Source organism: Rhyacophila brunnea, unplaced genomic scaffold (assembly GCF_057557595.1).
Source record: "Rhyacophila brunnea isolate RB1 unplaced genomic scaffold, BYU_Rbru_1.0 scaffold_9, whole genome shotgun sequence".
Classification (NCBI taxonomy): Eukaryota; Metazoa; Arthropoda; class Insecta; order Trichoptera; family Rhyacophilidae; genus Rhyacophila; species Rhyacophila brunnea.
In genome coordinates this window covers 40489830-40509166 of record NW_028233361.1, presented here as the reverse complement: position 1 = coordinate 40509166, position 19337 = coordinate 40489830, and the positions used below count along the sequence as shown (strand labels likewise).

At 35.2% G+C, this 19337-nt stretch overlaps 2 protein-coding genes across 2 annotated transcripts; one reads left to right on the top strand and one right to left on the bottom strand.

The window, feature by feature from the left end:
* Positions 1–988: 988 nt before the first annotated feature.
* Positions 989–4899, top strand: pen-2 (presenilin enhancer, gamma-secretase subunit). Its single transcript, XM_085959623.1, has 3 exons — positions 989–1205; positions 1413–1517; positions 4601–4899. The coding sequence occupies exons 1-3, from the start codon at positions 1145–1147 to the stop codon at positions 4738–4740; spliced, it is 306 nt and encodes a 101-aa protein (XP_085815749.1). The 5' UTR covers positions 989–1144; the 3' UTR covers positions 4741–4899.
* Positions 4900–5339: 440 nt separating this feature from the next.
* LOC147063627 (DNA repair and recombination protein RAD54B-like) lies at positions 5340–19293 on the bottom strand. Its single transcript, XM_085959920.1, has 8 exons — positions 18770–19293; positions 17561–17792; positions 12820–13019; positions 10928–11920; positions 9995–10239; positions 8693–8892; positions 7934–8080; positions 5340–7030 (listed from the first exon to the last, which is right to left on the bottom strand). The coding sequence occupies exons 1-8, from the start codon at positions 19204–19206 to the stop codon at positions 6962–6964; spliced, it is 2523 nt and encodes an 840-aa protein (XP_085816046.1). The 5' UTR covers positions 19207–19293; the 3' UTR covers positions 5340–6961.
* Between the last annotated feature and the right edge of the window lie 44 nt (positions 19294–19337).

Genomic DNA, 19337 nt, shown 5'->3' with positions numbered 1-19337 from the left:
TTCCTTTCGATAATTCATCAAATAATTATTTTCCAACTGCCTCTCTACAAGACATGCTTACTTTTCACTCTCTTAAATCTCGTAGGTCATTAATTTCTGCTCTTGAAACACTTTTGCCTGTTATCGCGAGGGATGGTTTCCAATCCCGGTGTCGCAATGAATTTGAATTTACATGCGCCTGTCAATTATTACCTACGTGGTCGCAGCCATGATTTATTCTGGATCGGAACCGTTTCCTCGTGTCAAGCCTATCACGCACCATTAGCGAGGGGTGCAAGACTAGTCAATGCGCTCCCCAAAAATGTAGATATTTTCAGTGACGTGCTATGTATTTTGTATTCGAAATTTTATTTTCCTGTAAGTATAAAATTGTACTTAAGTATGTTTTTATTTATTATTTTTATATAAACCTATTCTATTCCCTCTCTTGTGAGGGTAATATTTATTTTGTTATACTGTAAATCCAGTCTTGAATTTCGATTTATTATGTCAACAATGTTTTGTTTTCTTAAATGAATAAAATAAAATTATACAATAGTTTTGAAATACCTACTACAGTTTAGTTTGGGCTTTTAAAACTTATTACTTTTAAATTTGATATTTCCATTTTTTTATTTTATTTTATTAACTGTCAATTCATGGTGGAACTCCATTATATTGTTGTTTGATTTAATAAAACGCATTTTTTTTGTAGTACTTATTCCACTTTGACGGCAGACGAAACCGGTCCTAATGTGGAATAAGTACTACAAAAAAAAAGCATTTTATTGATTTTCCTACACAAATATCAAACAGTTCTATCAGTTTCCAGTTTAAGTAAATAATAATGTATTAATCGCCAGACCTTACACTATTGACTTTTTATTATTCTCCTTTATTTAGTTATAATATTGTACCTACCTATTATGACTATTAAAAAATATTCGTAGATCATAGATTTGATTAGGAAGTATTCCGTATGATAAAGTATTCCATAATTATTTATTTTATTGGTAAAAGCTGGCAACACTAACATCGATCTGTCAAAAACTGCAAGTGTCAAAATACTCAAAATTATTTGTCAAATCGAAATACAAGGAATTAAGAATACTGAGATTTTTCTTTATATATTACATAAATAACACGGTCGTATTGAATTCTCAATATGGACTTATCTCGTGTTCCAAACGACCAAAAACTATCTCTGTGCAGAACCTATTTCAGAGGTGAGTCATGTATAATTTACGCAGAGGTTACGCTTACATACAATACCTTCTTTAGAAGCTAATAGGTATTTATTTGAAATAACAAGTTATATGTATATTTTTATTGTTAAAACAATTACTTTAGTATCTACCAAACAAGTATTATTTACAATTGAATCACATGATTAATTCAGTCTGAGGTCTAATCATTATTAAAATATATTTCAGTTGGATTTCTCTTATTACCTTTTGTATGGGCAGTCAACACGGTTTGGTTTTTCGGCGAAGCATTCCGTAAACCTCCATATGATGAACAAAAGCAGATTAAAAAATGTAAGTAAAAAGAATTACAGGGTTTAATTGCTGCTTCTTGATGAGTTCTCTGAACTTAGCAGGTTACTGAGGTTTCACTGCTAAGCAATCCGGTTTTACCTAATAAAATCCCATAAAAAGATGTTGAAAACCTTCTATAGAGATGAAGCCTTAGGCCTGAAAAGATAAGACTGAAACTAAATTTCCAGCCAGTATCTGGCTAATGTATTTCGATGGCGGCTCGCTCACGGCAAGACTGGAATCTCTGTTTCAAAACGTTCACGACTAAACTGAAGAGACACGACATGCTAGTCTCTCAGTTTCCAGTCCCCCATAACACAGTGGTGCCAATATCAGTAGATTCGATGAAAAATCATATTTTCTTAGCAAAATTGGTAGCACTGATCTGAACTTAACAAGTCAAAAACACAAAAGTTAAAGATAGTGAGATCCCCGGGGTTCCAGCGGCTAGCTCAGGAGTCCATCGAACCCCGGATTCACGAAAAAAAGAAAAATATAAACGGTTAGAGTTGAAATAAAACACGGTCTTTCGTGCTCGTAACGTGGTCTTCATATATTTTACATTTTCTTTAAACGTTTACATATTTTGTTTTAACAATAAGTTTCGCAGGTCCTTAGGGCAGGAAAGGGGACGCTTACTAATTTTTTTTTTCTTTTTCAAACTTCGCGTACCCACGCCATTCCACAAAAAGGACTCTCGTGATTGGCCAAATTTTATCGCGTGATGTTTTTTTTGATTTCACGAATCACGAGGACCACCCTGGCGCAGGCGCGTCGAAATTTGGACGTTGCCGACAAGCGCGGCAAAATTTATTATTTTGAATCCTTATATTTAGTCTTAAAATTATCTCTTTCATCCATCATCATTTACACTTTTTAAATTAAAAAAAAATACTTACGTGGTTGAGCAAGGAATCAGATTAGATGTTTTATGAAGCCGTTTCTAGAGGTCAGGGTTACGTTTCGACTTGAGCTACTAAATGATTATTTTACACCGGGAGAAGCCCGCCTGTAACAGGGGTGTATCAATAGGCGAACCGACTTTTAATTTTAAATTTGGGACAGAAGTTGAGAAATAACTAGCTGCCAGAATATTCTCGTAAAGAAAAAGCTTGGAATGAATGAAAGGGTTTGACATGATGTTATGAGATTATTATTTCAAGTGGGTCTCAGTAGCGCCATGTGCGAAGCATCAGTCATTGGCCAGTTTATGAGATCCCATCAGCAACCAGTTCGTCGGATTTTAGTTTCTCCATGAGCGAAAGGCCTGAATGTATGAAATTGAAGGAAAAAAACAACACCATATAATAAACATTAAATAAGAATGCTAACTTTGCGACCTTAATATATTTTGTTGAGATTACTAACTTAATCATACTTCCACGCGCTTGCAAAATAACTTTAAATGTTATAACAGAAATAACACATAATATAAGACTCCTTTTATTTATAGTTCAAATTCTTTTATCCCATATATGCTTGTGTAGAGTTTCCACAATTCTTCGTTCAACTCTGAACACTCAGCCAGCTTGAAAGGTGTCTGTTAAAATTGAAAATAAAAGCCCACTTACGTCTAAAGCGTCAATGACATTGAGCTACTTTACAAACTGTTTGTTGGCGATTCAGCTACTGCGATTGTGATGATGACACACAAAACTTTCTATTCGCTGAGAAGCCACAAGTCAGTGACTATTGGTAAATGTCAAAATGAGTAGTTCGTTTTTTTACCGGGAGGTCGCTACCATCGCTCTACTGCGCAAACGCAGTAGGCCCATACGCGCCAGCGTGTAAGCGTGTAAAGTTAACCGGCTGTCAACTTTTTTCGGTAGATTGTTTATAATCTGCTTGTTAGCTTGTTCGATGATGACACTGGGCGAGTTTACGAGTAGATTGTGAATTCGCCAACAAGCAGCGTGTAAAGTAGCTCAATGTCATCGAGCCTTAAGTTATGGTTTTTCATAATGGGCACTCAAGGAACTTGGGGACATTCCTCCTATTAGTGACGTTGAGGAGGAAGTGCGCAATAAGACATGTAGACCCAATATAGACAAATTGGTAGAACAACACCTTCTCATTCGAAAGTTATTATTTTAAATTTTACTACTTAATGGTGTGTTTGTGTAATTTCATCTTTATGTTATTTTAATAAATGATTTTAAGTATAACATACCCAATCCTCTTTTTGCATGGTTTCGAAATAACACAGTTTAAAAAAAGTACCTATTATTTTTTATTTACATTGATATTTTTGCTTTACCACAGCCTAAAAAACTAAAAAGAATAAAAATACGTATGTATGTACATATTTATCAAAAAATTGCGTTGCAATGGACTGCACGCCACTGGTGCATACATATTATGTTGTCACCGGATGCCGCCCAGACATACATACGTACATACATGGCGTCACTATTGAGTCACTTCGGGTTCTATACGAGACGCGGCGCGTGCTTCGGCGTCAGCGACATTAAATATTTCCAGCGATGAGAGTATTGATCTTTCGCCAGCGAAAAACAGCAGTAAACGGGCACGTTTATTGTCTTAGCAACACTGAATGAATATATTTCTCTATGCTAAATTTAATTTAAATCGAAAATGTATTTTTATGTATAAATAATAAATAAATTCGATTTATTTTTGAGTTCAAAAATTTCGTATTCGGAGTTGATTTTAAGTAATGAAACCTATCTACCATTTTTGTATGGGCACCTTACCTTTTTTTACACAGTTTTGTTTTGTACGATAGTCTTTGGTACGTATCCTCATGCAAAAAGAGAATCAGGTGTATACAATTTCAATTCCAAATTACTTGAAAATTGTGCCATTTGGGACAAATTCACCCTCGATAGACGATTTAGCTCCAATGTACATCTATGATGAACGCTTTAAAATGTAACTTATCAGTATATTATATTAAATTGCATGCTTCATATTCTGTCGTCAGATGTCCCTAGTAGCACTACACTCACTCTTTAGATTATAAAAACTATTTTTTTATTTTTATTATTACTTATTAAGATGTTCATTATTTGTAGAATTTTAATTCAGAAAAACTGATTTAATAACATTCTTTATATTTCCAGATGTGATATGGTCCGGAGTCGGTACAATTATATGGACAGCTATTATTGTATCATGGGTCACCGTATTCCAACTGAACAGAGCTCAGTGGGGCAGTATGGGTGATATTATAACTTTTATAATACCCATAGGAAGACCATAGATACTAAAATACCTAGATTCCTATATTTTATACCTAATTTATTTATAAGAACAATAATTCCGTTTGTATCGTCCCCAATTTATTAATTGATTACCTATTGCCAATAAGTATTTTGATAAAAAAACATGAATAAAGTGTTACATATTATTAACAATACTCGTTTGTTGTTGTTCTTTGGCTATGAGATTGCAATCTAAATACACCTAACTCCCGTTTTATGGAAATTTTTGTTCCTCGGAAATGTGGTCATTCCTGTTGATGCATACCGAGATCATATTGGCTGAGAAAAGGCTCAAGAATGGAAAGAGAGATCCTGAATTCCTCAAATACAGTGTGAGCAATCCTGTACCAAATGATTCTGAAAAGTAATCCGTAAATCGAAATTTCTTTTAACGAATTGTAAACAGATTCGCCATTGTCTCGCCAACTACCTAATCTTTATATTAAAACAAACCTTTCTTTTACTGTGCTAATAAATTCTGTTCCATCCTGTGCTGTCACATTATGTAACTATATTAGTTTCACATTGTGACCGTATTTGAAAATGGAAATACCGGTTTTGGCAACATTTTATATAGAATTACATATATGGATTTCTTCATTGTTATTTGACATTTATTTTGTCAATGATTCTTGGAATAACAATAGCATGAGTTAGGGCAAATGCTTAATAACTGAAAAATGAAAAACTTAGGAACCCGTGTAACAGGACTTGACATCACAAATTAGGCATGGTTAAACACAGATTAAAAACAGCATATGAATTGAGGCGAATACCCGCCACTACTCCACCTTGGGTAATATGGTAAAATGAGTATGAATAGAGTAATAATATGACTTCTGGATGAAAAATGTAACTAGTCTTCAAAATTGTAACACATTTCCTCAATCGTACAATATTAACATAACTATAATATAAAAGTGACAATATTCTTAAAAATCAATACATTATGATTTAAATTATACATGTTTCAGATTACAGGGCACAGTAATTGAATAAATGACATCATTTTTAAATCACAGGTTACAATAATTGATAATACAATGCATTTCCACCATGAATTGACAGTTAACACTCGTTAATTCTCCATGCTTCTCTCTCCCATGGGCACTTTGATTAAATTATGTCTCAGTAAACTCGGTCGAAGCACACTTGAGTGCGTGGAGACCTCATTCTTGGGCATCTGCTCCTGAGATATTCCCAGGCATAAACAACTGCCTCACATCCAAATATAGGGGCTTATGATAAGCTCGATTAAGACCAAGTGTGGTGCGGGGCGGGTTGGTTTGGAGGGAAATATTAGGTAGTTAACCATAAAAAAAATTAATTAACATAATAATTAGACATTTTTATTCCTAACATTGTGATTGATATCTACAGAAATTATTTGAATAGGTATCTACATCAGTGTTTCATAAACTTAAAACATTCTAGTATGCCTTCAAGGTAAAGCGCCCTACACTACTATTATAGTAGTATGCAGTATGTAATTATTTAAATAAGTCAGCTTATGCACTAGTCAACTGATTTTCAGATACATAAGCCGGCTTGCACATCTAAACTCATCTCGTCTGCAATATGTCGAATACGTCGACGTAACATAATCGTTATTCAAAAAACACACTTTATCTTAAGAACCTTCGCACACTGCTGGAATGAAACATTTTAGTTTGAAAAGAACATTGGTTATCCATGCGCACACGCTACGAGTTGACAAATAGGACCATTCGTATGCAGACATCAACCTCAGCGTATCTCATACATATCCACATCCAAAATGGCAGATGAGCACAACAACATTTATTTCGTTCAAGAAAATGAGAAGTATCCACGTATATATGACTATACTAGGAGATGTGCCTAATCGACAGATGAACCCAATATTTTCGACTACTACTTTAATTTCTGCGGTACCAATACATAATAATCTCTGTGTCGGCGTTTGATACTCTGATGGCATTTGACTACTTTGACATTTCGAGAGGTTACGCGTGTCGCTGTCGCTAGACTCCTATGTGTGCGGTCAAACATGCAACATGCTTGTGACATTCCTACAAGCTTTGATTTATGACTGTGCCGCAGACAAGACGAGTTTAGATGTGCGAGCCGGCTAATTACAAACTACATAATATGAACATAATGTAACTTAATTTCAGTAAAACTTAGACATCTGTGCATTAACCCATCGACATATATTAACAATATTTTCAACTAAGCGTTTCATTTCTGGTGAACAACTTTACGAAACATAAACGTCACATTGTCAACTGCTTTCGTAAGACCCAAATCCTGAAAAACAATATATACATATTATATTAGTACAAGAAAAAAAGTTCTTGGATCTATTTTTAACTTCATGAGAAAAGGGATAGTATTCTTGCGTTTAGCATTTAATTAATTCATTCATTGCAGCAAACAGTAAACAAAGTAATATCCACTGAAACAAAAACGACATTCGCCGACACAAAATTACACTGTTACAAGATAGTTATCATTACGAAGACAATCCATACCATTGCATTTCCATCAGCTTGGTGGATAGCAGAAATGCCCCCAGGGAAAGCATACAAGACACAGTTCTCGACAACATGCTCTCTACTTTGGATTTCTCTGCACTCACAAAAATAGGAATTTACTCTCCACTTATACAAACTATATGCACATCGGATATGTTCGTAGCGTGTGCAATTTAGATTACAATTTATTTTACGGGGAGTCCACCGTTTGTGACCTCTACTATAGAGTCTATCACCAATAGAAGTTTCTCATCATGCCTGTCATTCACTTAAGACTGTACTTCGGTGAAACGGCAAACAATTTTCAACTATATGTGGGATGAAATTTCGGACTGGCTGGCAATCGGAGAGCGAAAGTCGAGCTGTGAACACGTCAATTTGTTTTGTGATGGCGACGGGGGAATTAATTCTTAAATCGTGTAAAGATGACTAAAAAACGTTACCCATTGACTTGAAAAAGAAAACATGTCAACGAATATATTATTATTATTACTAATAGAACAATAAACATACCATTAAATGGATGCATGTTGACTTTTTATGACAAATTATGTTTTGTTCTGCACGCGTCATTTGCACAATCTTCGCATCGCTTAGTCACGATCGTTTTAGACCGTGCCCCAGCTGAAGTATAGCCTTAGCAATTCCATTAAATAATAAATATGTATGTACATACCTCTATTAAATGTGTATTTAACGATGGCTTTAGATGCTCCCACGACATTAACTGATTGATGCTGAAGGCAAGTTGCGAGGAGTCGGAAGCTTTCCCCAGTTGACCAAACACCTCATCTGTGTTTTCTTCCTGCGGAGTCACCATGTCCTGTAGAAAATTAATAATGAATATAAAAAAAAAGATCTGGATAGGGAAGACAAATTTGCAAAAATGTCCGAACCCTGGAGACCAATTAAACAAGACCATGCATATAATATAATGATTTAAATATCAAAACACTTGATAGTGATTCCAGAATGATTTTATAAATGTACAACGTTGAATGGTGAAGGCTGTTAATATGAAAGAACGAGAGGTAGGTGGGAATTACACAAACTGATTTTAGAGACGCGATATAAACACTGTCAGTAACAGCGACCACAGGCAATACACTACTTGCGCACAGGAAAAATGATTTCTGTGTACATTCAGTGTTACCAACTGTCATTCACAAATTTATGTCAAATAGGGTAAGAAAATAAGCCAAGCGGTAGTCAAAGATTGAATTAAAAACAGTTTTAAAACATAACTTAAGTGTTGATTTTAGCTTGGATAGATTAGTTACCTTTAATAAATTACTGTGGACAATAGATTCAGATGGAATACTAAGTTTTAAGTTAACCTTTTATCGGTTTCATTTTCACATTAAAGGCTGCCATCTCAATGGAAGAAGGTTTTTCTGCAATATCTTTGCTTCAGCTACCTAATAAAAATACTTACTGGAATCACTCCATCTCCGGGGCAATCACATAGAAGAAGGTCATGTGTACTGCTTTCTGAGTCCATGTTGGCCGTGAATAAGTCTTTGAGCTCCTCGGATGAAAACTTTAATGTGGATTTCACTTTTTTAGGATCGGAGACTGCGTCAGACAGACCGGTCTTGTACATTTGCCGCTGGTATATTTTTTCTTCGATGGTTCCTGAAAATAAAATATTATATGTAGTCCATAGTTTCCCAAGCTTTTTGGCCCACTGTCCACACATTTCAATGATATATTTTTTCGTTTGTATCCCTGCCAAAGTCACTGTGTTGAAATGTAGCAGGCATCTGCAATACTAACCGCTGAACATTAAAACATATAGTACAGTGGAACCCCGATCTACCGTTCTCACATAAATCGTTTTCCCGCACGGATCGCATTTTTGAAATTCCCGCCAAACACCCATAAGAACAATGTTAAATAATCCCGCATTAACCGTTTCTCGATCGATCGTCTAATTATTATGGTCCCGTCACAAATATTATCCCGATTGACCGTTTCTCTTGAATATTTTTGATTTCGCTTTCGTAGAATTGTTTATTTTATTTACCTACATACAGACAGACCTTTCAGTCGCGTCGCTTTGTTTGCACAGGTCGGTCGGCGCTCAGGCTTGCCTCGCATCTCGTCTCATGAATTTTTATAAGTCGCAACTAAAATACCCCCCATGAAGAAAACTAGAACTCTAGCTGAGATTAAAGAATTAAAGACTTCGAAAAAAATCCAGAAGTCTTTTTTAAAAATATTAATTTATGTCCGCATTTATCGTATTTTTCAGGGTCCCTTGAAACCCGTAGAATCAGGGTTTCACTATAGCACATGCATTCAATGCTGGGAGAGCTGAGCTTTCCATCATTTTACCATTATTCTGTCCGAGGTAAAGTATCATACCACTGTGTTATAGACAAATTGTTAGGCATTCACTCAGTCATCTTTCCGGCAGCCAGTAATGGTAAAAACTGTCAGTTATATAACAATGAATAATCAATCCACGTTAAAATAAATCACAAATACAATTCGTTTCTGAACTTCAATAAAATTGGATAGAAAGATTTTAAGCAGGGACATCTATTACGATACATCTAAATCCAGGTCCATGCGATGTGAACACTATTGTGGACATTCACAGGAAATCCAGAGGTGACAAGCATTATCATGGTAGCCAAAATTACATTTGGATCATTTATGTAGGTATTCAAACAACAATCCATTGTTATACATATATACCTTGTCTTTATTTTTTTTAAGTGTAAATACCAACCTGTCGTTAAAAGACGATAAATGTAAACAGGTCTTTTTTGTCCATCCCTCCAAACTCTCGCCATGGCCTGCATGTCTACAGCCGGATTCCAATCGGCATCATGCAGAATCAAACGAGATGCAGATGGAATGGAAAGACCTGCTCCGCCAGCCCGGGAACTCAGTAGAAGAACAGAGGAAATTCCACCTCTGTCCATAGACGCCACTGCTGATTGGCGCTGAGGGATTGGAGTGCTGCCATCTAGTCTTTAAATAGAGAAATACATAAAAATTAATAATTTTAGAATTAGAGAGAGTCTTATGAGTTTTTAGAATTGTAAGACTAGTATAGTAGTCTATAAATGCACAAAATGTGTTGATTTAAGAGTCTGAAAAAAGGTATGTAAAATTCTATTCAGTGTGCTGCGAAAAATTTATACAGTACTCTCTCACTAATCCGCCGCTCGATTATCGGGACAACTACTATAATCAGCCGTTATTTTTACTACATAGTTGAAAGCACAAAATCAAGCTCTATAATTCATCGGTATTCGTATGTCAAATTCAGTAGTCCGCCGCGTGCCATGTCAGCTGGAATTTTGATGGATAAGTAGAGAAGGGGACATTTCCAAAACTTTAAAGGAAATTAACATAAAAAAGGTCGTATTTAACGTAGTTGAGGCCTGAAACAACCTACCGGGACTTTGCTAGTACAAAATTCCCAATAAACATTATTTTTACGAAATACCTGTTTTAATTTTGACTATATTTTGTATGTATGCACTATAATCCGCTGCTTTTACTAATTGGACACTTGTCTGGTTTTTGGGGTGGCGGATTACTGAGAGAGTACTGTAATTGAAATAATGTACCATAACGCTGAAAAGGTTGGAAAGCACTGTTCTAGACTGCCTTCAAATTGTTTAATCATAACAGTAAAATATTTCATTAATACCTGGAAAATTTGATACCGATCTTATTGCAAACGTCCCCTAAGACATCCAGCATCTGCGTAGAGCAGGACACAACCACCATCTTTTCCTTCTTCTCCAAAACTACATCCTTCAAGAGAGCCACGGTCACCAGGAGCTTGCCAGAATGAAGCTCCACCACTTCATCAGTATTCGGTAGCATCTGACACAGCGTATTAACCAATGAGAGATTATCATCCGAACATTCCTCGCTCTTATTTTTAACCAGGTGCGGAAAGTTACAAATCTTTTTCAATAGAACGATCAGACCTAGAGGTGAAGAACGGGCGAATTCTGTGCTCCACCAATCGTCTAACGCTGCCATGTACATTTTCTCTTGAAGCTGCGACATCTTGCAGCAGATAACGCATTCAGTTTTCGACGGTAGAAACTCTTCTAATAATTGTTGCGTTCGTCGAAGAATGAAACTGGAAGTCATCAATTGGAGACGGGCAGAGCTGTCTTCTCCTAATCGACGGTGAACATTTGAACAGTTTGGTTTCTGCGATATTAAAATAGGGTCTTCGAATTCTTGCTTGAAATCATTATAATTGCCCAATATTCCCGGATTTGCCAAATCAACCAAAACGAAATACTCCTGCAAATCATTTTGTATGGGAGTGCCTGTTAGAAGTATTCTTTTATTGCAAGCTATCTTCTGCAGGATTTGAGCAGGCTTAATGTTAGCATTTTTTAGTCTATGTGCCTCGTCACAAACGATAATATCAAAATCGATTCCTTCAATTTCTTCTGAATGCTTCACTAGGCGTTCGTACGATATGATCATGACCGTGTTTTTAGAATCCATAAGAAAGTTTTTAGGCTTGTTATTATTGTCTATGAGATATGGTAATAGTCTCTCTCTACCGAGCCATTTTAAGAATTCATTCTTCCACGTTACTGATAGTGTGGTAGGTGTTACTACGAGTGCTTTCCGTATAACTGGCGATCCATACGGGCCTTGTTTCAACAAAGTCCTGAAATTAGAAACACAACAAAATATATAAACATTAGTAATTTTCCAAACCAACAGAAAAATAATAACGATCAGGCCATTCGATATAATTAGCATGCTATTTTTAAATGTGGTAATTAATTAGTAATTATCTAGTCAGCAGTCAATGTGAAAGACAATCGACAAGTTGCATGTTTTATGCAACAGCACCTGTCCTGATCCAGATTTCTCTGATTAGCGAGGGGCAAAACATCAAGAGCATCAACAGCTTCAAATACCTGGGGTACACATCACGGGAGATGGCATTTTGCAGAGAGAGCTCGCTATCCGAATGAGAATGGCTGGAGAAACATTCAACACAATGCGGAGTGTCTGAGACTCATGATTGTACTCTACTATTTTTACTAACTAGCATGGACGCAAACAAAAATATTTGTAATAAAAGTAAAAACGTATTCTACCCATGTTTACATGAAAATTTTTTTTTTTTAATTATTATGTGACTTAACGGATTATGTGCGCCACGCCACGTAGGTCAAAATGGAGGTTTTATGGTATTTTCAGAGCATAAGCCTGGACATTCCTTAAACGTTGTAGATCCACTGCGATTGTAGATAATCTATTTATATAATTTTGAAGTCTTATTATCCTTTATATTTATTTTAAACATTAAATTTGATGACTGCATAAAGGACGTATATTTATTACATAAAATGGTATTCTTTTAAACCTCTCGATCTAATATTTTAGAATATAGTCATATTTCAGTACATCCATGTGCAGTGGATCTACAACGTTTAAGTAATGTCCAGGCTTATGCTCTGAAAATACCATAAAACTCCATTTTGACCTACGTGGCGCATGTGGGCCCTTAATCCCCATTTCATAATACATAAAACGTAATATTAATCAAATACAAACCAGATCAAGGCAATGCACTGGAGTGTCTTCCCAAGGCCCATCTCATCAGCCAATATGGCCCCCGTGTGGCTGTGAGTGTATCCCATGACGCAGCGGTAGAGGAAGATGATTCCCTCTCGTTGATGTGGCCTCAGTCGGATGTTGAGGAAGGGATCCACCGCCACGCTCGTCACAGGCCGCTTGTTTGTATTAAACTTCCACTAATGAAGAAGAAGCAATTCAAACAAGTGTACTATGCGGAATGAAATAAGTCATAGAGTTAGGAAGCCTAGTCTTTGTATAAATATGAAGCCATGGGTCGCGGGTCAAAACCTGTTGTCTTTTCAATGTGTATTTGATCCAGTGCAAGAACCCAATGGCTGGGCGAATGGCAAACAACTATTCCTAGTAACAAAGGTCTGTTAACACAACCTTCACTGTGTGGAGGCCCGTATGCTCCGATTAGGATCGAACATGATAATGGCTAGTTGTATCTAGTTCAATTTCAAGATTCAAGATATTTGAGAAGAGCATGTTTACCCATTCCGCTAATTGTTATCTTTAGGACACTGTGACGATACACAGGCCACCGCAACATGAATAAAAATGCCACTATATTAAGTACGGCATAGGAGAAGAGTGATGAATCTTTTCGATACTATATATCGTCACCGTTCAGGCAAAAGTCACCAACCCTAAAAACATAGTTTTGAGATATCGCAATTTGAAAGTTTGAAAATGCAGGAAAAATCAGATTTAAATGTTTTTAAGATTTTATCTACATTACATTATTTTCTCATGTGTTCTTAATAATTTCTTTAAGGTACTTTTACTTTTTGATGCTAATTAAAACATCTAGAAGATTTTGAAGGAGGTAAGGTAGCTCAATTATGGTTTGGTGACTTTTGCTTGTTAATAATCTGACCAAAGCGATCTTATTATAACAAGCTTAGGTAAACTATTCCTGTTTGGTTATTTTTGCGTATTTCAGACAAGTGTTAGAAGTTTTCAAATGACAAATCAGTAAAACTCACCATCCATAGTATAGTGACTTTTGCTTGTATATTTATAACGAAGGATTTATTTTTTTAGAGTCAATAATGTCTATTCACCTATAATGACTTTTGCTTGTTAAGATTTTATCGAAAGTTATTTAGTGGAAAACAAATAATTCGGATTTAAGCAATATTTTACTAACTAATGTACCGTGGTGACTTTTGCATCTTAAAGAACATAATTTTACGCTTCGTGTGACATACTCAACTCAAAACTGCCATTTTCAGGGTTGGTGACTTTTGCCTGAACGGTGACGATATTATATCCATTATTTTACCACAAATAATAATAGGTAAATGAAACAATATTTTTACAAATTTCAATATTTTATTTTTATAAAATGAGATATTTACCTACTATCGTAATGAATATTTCTATCATTCTAAACTAAATCATATGTGTATCGTTTCATTATTTCCAGAGCAATAGGGCAAAATATTTACAGATTGGCAAAACTAAATTGGACATGACATTAGCAGCATAAGTCAAAAAATATGTGAATTTTCATTAATCACCCTTATTGCAATGTAGGTAGTGTTCATTTTTCAACTATGTTCGTCTGTAATATCTATATATTATAGAATATTATATTACCTACTATATATTATCTGTTTACTGAAGAATGAAATTTGTTCTGAGATGTCTATGAATAGGATCTTTTACGATGACCCTTAATTCTCTATGCTGTATACCAGGGGTAGTCAACCTGGTCCCTACTACCCACTAGTGGGCATTCCAGCTTTCATGGTGGGCGGTAGGGGTTTTAAAAACGTTTTCATTATGTTTTCATAAAATTCCCCGTGACAATTAAAATTTTAGAAAATATACTACTTGTAAAAAAAAATTGAGCCAGATATCCAGTATTTAGTTTCACAGCATCAGCCTCAGGGATCTTAAAGTGCAGAACAAAACATAATTTGTCATAAAAATTCAACATATGTCCATTTAATGTTATGTTTATTGTTCTATTAGTAATAATAATAATAATATATTCATTAACATGTTTTCTTTTTCAAGTAAATGGGTAACGTTTTTTAGTCATCTTTACACGATTTAAGAATTAATTCCCCCGTCGCCATCACAAAACAAATTGACGTGTTCACAGCTCGACTTTCGCTCTCCGATTGCCAGCGAATCTGAAATTTCGTCGCACCTATAGTTGAAAATTATTTGCCGTTTCACTGAAGTGTGCTCTTAATAATTTAATTAATGAAATGTAATTTCATCAGACTTCATACTTCTATGTATGCAAAGTATAAATAAAAAGATAGATTTAACTACAGTAAGTTGTTTTATAAAGATTTATTCTGCCAAACTTAGCGAAAGTCTGATATAAAGTATTTAATATTATATGCTTTAACTTGCTGTAACTCTGCTTTATAAATTTTATAAAGTGGGCGGTTAGAAAATTTTACTACTAACAGAGATACAAAAGTGGGCGGTAGATACAAAAGGGTTGACTACCCCTGCAGTGTATATAATAGTAATTCATACCTGGTGGTAAGAACATATCGTCGGTATAGTGGCAGAAGACGATAAGTCAAAAATTGGCTGATTTGAGTTATGAATGCAGAATGATAAAGTTTAACACGCTCTATCGTCTGAAAAAACAAGCTCTGCCAAAGTCCATGTAGTTGTGACATAATTTAAAGAATTCAATACGTATTAAGTCACTTTCTTTCATACTTCATAGTGGCAAATAACAATAAGATGACTTAACGTTATTTGGCTTCAAGCTTCTAGTCACTTGTCCGTTATTTATATTGACTTATTGTCTATGCCACACACAGCTTGCAACCATTTGACAGTTGGTTCTGAATGTTGACGTTTCGCGCGTATTTATATATCTCATATTTTCTACAATTGTGCTTGTAATCTACTGTACAATCGTTTTTATCGGCGTGTATAATTTAAGATTGGAAAATATTATGTTTCTATATTGGCAACAGAATAAAATAAGGGAGCATGTAAAAGGTAAGCAACTTAATTCAACATAACCTAAAAATGAAGTTTGCTCTACAATTATTGATTATTTGTGTACTGATATCACGTTTCTATGGCGTATGTTTATGTAATCGGAAAGACATCCTTACTAACGCATATGTTTTATTTATATTTTAGATGACAAAGTGATATTCTGGATGGAGACAATATTAATAATGTCTGGGACTCACGATTGTACTCGGTCAAAACCAAATGTCGCCTATTTGACGCTTGCATTCTGACGGTGCTACTTTACGGTAGCGAATCATGGCACCTTACGAAGGCTCAGAGCAACCGTATACTGAGCTTCGAAAACAGATGTTTGCAGTGAATACTGGGTGTGCGGTGGTATGACTTAAGGATCGAGGAGATAAGAGAATGCACCAAACAGCTTCTCATCACGCTGAGAGTGAAGAGGCGACGTTGGACCTGGCTCGGCCACGTGCTGCGGATGCCAGAAGAGAAACTCAACTTGGCTTGCCTGTTCTTCAAGCCGACCTGACTCCGGCGTCCTGGAAGGCCGCTAAATACTATCTGTAGAGTGTTTACGGCGGAGCTACTGGATGCTGGTTTGACCTGGAACGGAGCAAAAAAACTGGCGAGCGACAAGGATTCTTGGACGCGCCGCGTGGTGTCCATATGCTCCAATTAAGGAGCGGATATGGCCAAAGAAGACGAAGAAAGAGCTTCGAGCGCAAAGGGGATTTTATTTTAAGGCATGCAGACAGTGCTACTCCAAAAACCCAAAGGATGCGAATTGCTGACGGCAAACTGCGCAAGGACTCAAAATCATACCACTTTTATCAAAATGAATTAAAAGAAAGTATTTGCCAAATTTCTTTCTTAAATCTCCATACCGTTTATCCACCTGTTATCCGATGTTTCTAATAAATAAATTAAATACTGTTCTCGAACCCTTCGACGTTGGCTATGATGAAGCGGAAATGATCTCTTAATTATATTTTAAGTTTTGTTAATTAATTTTATAGGGTGATTGTTAATTTTAATTGTTTTCATAAATTATTTTTATGTAATCATCATCCCCATACCGTTTATCCACCTCTAATCCAATGTTCTGATAAATAAATTAAATAAAAATGTATTCTTTTTATTATTTTTACCTAGTACTTAGCTAGACAAATTTATGTTTAATAATTTAATAAAGATGAAAAATATCATAATTTGAAACAAGATTATTACTAATCTTACATACAAAAATATCAAATTACTTCTATACCTACCTAATATTATTACCCAATAGTATCCACCTACCTAATATTATTTCTGTTTTAATTTTAATTTTATTTTAAATTGGCCAGTTTCTATTATTATTAGAGTCCAATGTATTACTACTCAACTACAACATTAATTTATGTTTGACTATTCTATTAACTCAAAAATCGTTGTGGCAAAAAACGTTAATTCACCTTTTTGTAAATAAACTCAAAAAACTAATTATTATTACTATAAAAAAGACTTGACAGTACTCAAATCGAATTCATACATGATTACCGAATATCATAAAGTAGCAAGTTTAGGTAAAAATGTTTAAACTATTTAAATAGAGAGGTTTCAATTTCATGAATTTAGAAAAATACGATTATCTCAAAACAAGGTTTTTTGACTTAACGCCTTTTGCCACTATACCGACGATATTTTGAGCTACTTCAATTCATGGATCACACTATTGATTCTTAATTCATAAGTCAAAAGATTTATTGACCTGATGTTCACTTGTTGGTGGAGGTAGCACAAATGCTTGAAGATTCTGGACTTCCAATGGGTTACACATGGTAGAAAAAGATGAACTGACTTCTATATTGCTGGTCAGAGTAGTCTTTTTCAACTTCTTCGAGCGAAAAACAGGAGAATCATTCTCGGGGGCTCTCTTCATGGACTCCTGTACGACTGCACCGAAATCCACCTCGATTATTTCAACGACTTTTGAGCCAATGCTGAAAAAATTTAACCAAAGTTTTACTATATATAGAAGAACTACATGAGATCACCTTGGTCTTAAACTCAACGTTCTCAAGCAGACAACTTAAAATGGATGGGTTTGTATGGTGAACTGAAGGACCCCGGGCACTCACCTTATGTTGTTGGTAGGCACTTTTTAGACCAAACCAAACCTAACATACCCCAACCTAATATTACCTCATATAATCTTAGTTTGTGATAATGGTGCATCAAAATGTATGAAAATTTAAAATTTTCAATTAACGATTATTGGATCGAAAAGCCGATGCGCCGACAGAAAAATGTATTTATTATAATAATCGTCTACATGGAATAAACTGTTTTCGTAAAAAAAAATTATAAAAGCTCATGGCTACCTCTGCGGCACAATTACTCCTATTTTATGTGGATTCTCTTTAAGGGATATTTTTTCGGTACCAATTACCCTCGGATAATGAGGACTCCCTGTATTATATAACCCAGCAGTTGTGGTTAGCCATACAATAAACGTCAAAGTGAACACGTAACTGTTGACAGTATCAAAGTTAAATCATTAGTGGCTATGCGACAAGGAAAGATAGGAAAGGAAGTTAAATTGGGAATTGGCGCAAACAATTATGATTGAAATAACTCCAACATATTATGGACCGCGTGTAATGGTAGGATTTCAACTATATAATATGCACTGCACTAAAATTTTGTTATATGATAATTAGTGCACTAGTACAACCATTATTACCAGAGATTTTTGAAGATTTATTTCAATTCACTAAAATTTCATGAAGCGTCAGCTGCGTTGATTTTGTAAAGCAAGTCTTAAATTCAATATAATGTTTCAGGTCTCATATTTTATAATTCCGAAGTACTACATCTATGTCATGAAAATAGGTAAGTATCTGGAAGATTTGCTACATCTATGTTTGGAAGTTTATTTATTTGATTTTATTAGAATATTCAAGGGTCAAAAACATACGTTAACACTTGGCCGATTTCTATTTGAAGTGGATTCAGTAAATTCTTGGTGGCCAGCACCAATTTATCTTCACCCCTCAATATGGCCGTTTTGCTGGAAACCTCGAGAAATCCATCGCCTTCCCACGATTTGTGTTTCTTCGTCGATGGTTTACCCCATACAACTTTATAAATCGTGGTTCCCGATGTTGTTGAAGACTGAACGTTAGAAACAGGCAAATCTGCCGAGGATGACACAGAACCGTGCAGAATATTTTCTTTCTGGACATCTTGAAAAGTCGAGCTTCCGACGGCTTTTGAAATATTTTGATTAGATGTTTCCGTGTTAACTTCTGAGTTGCCGGCTGTTTCCATCAATGCCAATACCTCCGCAATACTTCGTTTGTTTCCATTTCTAGCAGTAAGTGATCTTGAATTAATTACAGCAGATTTACGCATTATTAGAATTATTTATTCATTTGTTTCCCAAAATTTTAAATTTATAACTTTATGTCACTTCTGAAACATTTTCATAGACAAAATGTCAAAAATATTGAAAATAAGCGGGAGTTTTCTTTTTATAGTATTTT